The following is a 3,591-nucleotide window of genomic DNA, read 5'->3' as shown; positions in this document are numbered from 1 at the left end:
AGTGGGTGCTGAGATCCAGAGGACCTCCCAGGGCCAGGCCCCGCGAGACACCAGCTGTGCTGTCCTGGGAGGAGGACAGCTGAGTCCTTGCCACAGCTGTACGGAGGTCTGGACGCAGTTTGCCCCAGGTTACTCAGCAGGCACTGCCCTGCCTCCACCCCTGGGGCGTCCCACGGGTGCTCCTCACATGTGCCACGCCATCCTGATACTTGCTACCAAGGGTGTGCCCCGAGAAGGTGCCCCTGCCCTGCCTTCCTCTTCCAGAGCCCTGATCTTTCTGCCCAGGCAACAGAGGCAGGCCCGACGGCAGTCCCCCACCCCATCTAGAGAAGTAAGCCTGGCAACCCACGTCTAGTTTGTACCCAAGTTGGGGACTTTTATTTACAGAAAGACCAGGGTGGATCTGGGGAGAGGATGCTGGAGAGTAAGGCCAGGAAGAGGAGGGAGACAGGCGTTTAAATACTCGGGTGGGTGGCAGGAAGGGGTGGGGCTGGCTGAAGGACGGCCACCTCTGGTGGTCACAAGTCCAGAGAGAGTGATCAGGAACTGGCAGACCTCAGGCCACCTGCCCCATGGACAGGCGGGTGCATGGCAGTGCTGCGGGTTAAGGAGACAGTTGGCTGGTGACATCCACGCGGTGCCCCGGGGAGAGCTCCTGTGCCTTCTTCCGGAGCTTCCCTGCAGCGACACCTGCCTGTCTGCCAGCCTCACATTTTCACTGCGGTGCCTCCCTTCCCTCTCCCCCCCCCCTTCAGAATTCCTTTCCTCAGGACTCCTGGGTACCGGACAGAGGTCCTGGAAAGCTAGTTTCCTGGGCTGCAGGATGGGGGTTGTGTCCACCCAAAAAGGGCCTCGTCCTTTCCCCCCAGGGTGTCTGCTGGGCTCTGTCCTGGCCTGACGCTCATGGTCCCTTGATGGATCCAGGCTCCGTGAGGCGGGCAGAGGCGTAGGCTGAAGCTCCCAGGCAGGCTGCAGGGTCACAGAAGCCTGGCAACCCCACGGGCCCCGGCAGGCCAGGTCGGCCGGCCTCTCCTGGGGCTCCTGGGGCCCCTCGGTCTCCATCCTTGCCATTGATTGCTTGGCCAGATCGGCCAGGGAGTCCTGTGTGGAGACAGTCAAGACATCAGGGCCGCCTCCTGCCTCAGCCGGTGAGTTCTTTTTTTAGATTTTAAATTTTTGTTCTAGGGCATGTGTGTTCACCAGAGGGAGACAGAGACAGTGAGAGAGAAAGCAAGAAATCACCCCTGGGGGAGAGGGCCACACCACAGTCCTCCGTTGTCTCGGGATTTGGGACAGGCACGCACACAAGCCTGGATGCTGGTGTGATTTTCAAGCTGCCAGGTCTGGGACTTGAACCTAGGTTGGCCATGTGGGAGTCCAGCGCCTCAACCACCACACCACCTGCTGGCTCTAGCCTCTGAATTCTTATAAAGGTGGGAAAATTTTCAGGTGGGGAAAATGGGATCAAGGAGACCATGAGGAGGGACTCTGCCCCCGCTACAGAGATTCTGGGGCTGTCCATTCCCAACTCCCAGGTGCTGAGTGGAAGCAAACGCTCCTTCCTTCCCCTCCATGACGTGACTGTGCATCCCGTGCCTCCCAGGAAGTCAGAGTCCCAGCTCCGCGCCGGACCCCACTCAGACTCCTGTGTGCTCTGCAGGGTTACAGGAGCTGGGTACCTAGGACCCAAGGGGCTGAGCAGGAGGCCTCTGTGGGAGCGACTCCAGGCTGAGGGACCGAACTGTAGCTGGGCAGGGCCATGTCTCACCTGGGATCCCTGGGGGCCCAGGCATCCCGGGGTGCCCATGTCCCACTTCTCCTCGATCACCCTTCTCTCCACGTTTTCCTGTAGACGAAAAAGAGTTCGTTTTTCAGAACTGGAAAATATATTTTCTACAGTGCTATTTAATTTCTATTTCACACACAAAGATTATTCCCGTTTTGTGCTAGTTTATACTGGGGGAAAGTTGGGTGTGACCATGCAAGGCTGGTTAAATAAAGGCCCAAAGGATGGAGATGATGTGACCGATACGGTTTTTTTTTAATATTTTTATTTATGTATTCATTTATTTTAACTTGACTAGAGAGAGACACAGAGAGAGAGAGAGAGAGAGGGAAAGTGAGAAAGCAAGCCACCAGGTCCAGGACTCGAACCGTGGTCAGCCATGTGGGAATGTCCAGCACCTTAACCACCATGCCACCTGCTGGTCCCCCATACAGTTTATTACCGGAAGCGTCTTACCATAGCAGAACCTAGCATTCACTGGGGCGTCGGGAAAGGCATGACGCGTCTCCAGGCAGAAGTGCGTCATGGCTTCCGATGACCCAATAGTATACACTATTCAGCGAGCAAATAACTGCGAACCACCTCGAAGTCCTCACTCCAAGGAGAGGAGGTTGGTATTACTAATGTCCCCGCTTTATAGAGGATACCTCTGCGGCCCGGGGAAATGGACAGACTTGTCCGAGGGCCACGGGATAAACTGGCAGTGCCTGCACTCAGACCAGCGCCTGTGGCTCCAGAGCCCACAGTCTGCTGCCCCATCTCCAGACACAGAAAGATGTTCATGGGGTGCAACTAGGGAACTTTGAAAAGACAAAACCAAATCCCCGTTATAAAATTGTACATTCGTGGGGGCCAGCAGGTGGCGTGGTGGTTGAAGTGCTGGATACTCCCACATGGCCAACCACGGTTCGAGTCCTGGACCTGGTGACTTGCTTTCTCACGGTCCCTCTCTCTCTCTGCATGCCTCTCTCTGGTCAAGTTGAAATGAATGAATAAATAAATAAAATTAAATAATGATTGTTAATAAAGTACATTCATTTCTATCCACTTGCTATTTGGGAAGAGTCCGAGTGTCTCCTGGGAAGTGTGTGTAGAGGGGAGCCCCCTCTTCCCGCCTAGCCTGACACCCCTGCCCAGCCCACTCCACTGCAGAGCAGCACTCACCCTTGGGCCCCGTGTTGCCAATCTGACCCACGGCGCCCACGATGCCGGGAATGCCCCGAGGGCCAGGGTGCCCATTGGGTCCCTGCTTGCCTGGGTACCCGGGCGGCCCTGGGGGTCCAGGCGGTCCCATCATCCCAGTTGCCCCCAGGGCTTCCCGCTTGGCACTCACAGCCACCTCTGCCAGTTGCTCTGGAGGGAGGGAAGGAGACAGGTCGGAGCCACCTCAGCACCAGAAGGGCGGGCCTGCGATGGCAGGAGGGACTGCTGCCCCCTCTCACCTTGCAGCATCTTTAGCACCACGTCCACAATGTGCTGGTCACTGGGGTCTCGGCCCTGGATGCCGACGGGGCTTTTCAGGAGGAAGCAGCCAGGGGGGCCGCCTCCCTGTGATGCCCTCCCGCTCCCTCCCTTCTCCAGAAGGATTTGCCCCGACCTGACTGAACCCCGCCCTGCTGCACTCACACCACCCTCTGCCACCGGGGGCTTGGAACCAGCGTCCCTCGAGGTGGTATCACCAATGTCCCCATTAGTAATGTGGGGAGAGGCCCCCCATTGCCTGCCTAGGGGGCCCCCTGCCCCGGGGCCAGCTCACCGCCACGCCCTGTCCCCCGGGCTGTCCCGGGGCGCCCTGGGCTCGCGCC

The 3,591-nt window shown here is 58.3% G+C and overlaps 1 protein-coding gene across 1 annotated transcript in view; it reads right to left on the bottom strand.

The window, feature by feature from the left end:
• Positions 1 to 352: 352 nt before the first annotated feature.
• Positions 353 to 3,591, bottom strand: part of COL9A2 (collagen type IX alpha 2 chain) — a 44,154-nt gene continuing 40,915 nt past the window's right edge. Inside the window, exons 30-33 of the mRNA XM_014582712.1 lie at positions 3,229 to 3,537; positions 2,951 to 3,139; positions 1,769 to 1,846; positions 353 to 1,101 (exon numbers count right to left, since the gene is read on the bottom strand). Of these exons, the coding sequence (XP_014438198.1) occupies positions 902 to 1,101; positions 1,769 to 1,846; positions 2,951 to 3,139; positions 3,229 to 3,537 (776 nt within the window). The 3' untranslated portion in view covers positions 353 to 901. The remainder of the gene's footprint in view (positions 1,102 to 1,768; positions 1,847 to 2,950; positions 3,140 to 3,228; positions 3,538 to 3,591) is intronic.

Source organism: Tupaia chinensis, unplaced genomic scaffold, assembly GCF_000334495.1.
Source record: "Tupaia chinensis unplaced genomic scaffold, TupChi_1.0 Scaffold143758_1, whole genome shotgun sequence".
Lineage (NCBI taxonomy): Eukaryota > Metazoa > Chordata > Mammalia > Scandentia > Tupaiidae > Tupaia > Tupaia belangeri.
The sequence above is the reverse complement of the archived record's forward strand: the minus strand, read 5'-3'. Positions and strand labels throughout refer to the sequence as shown.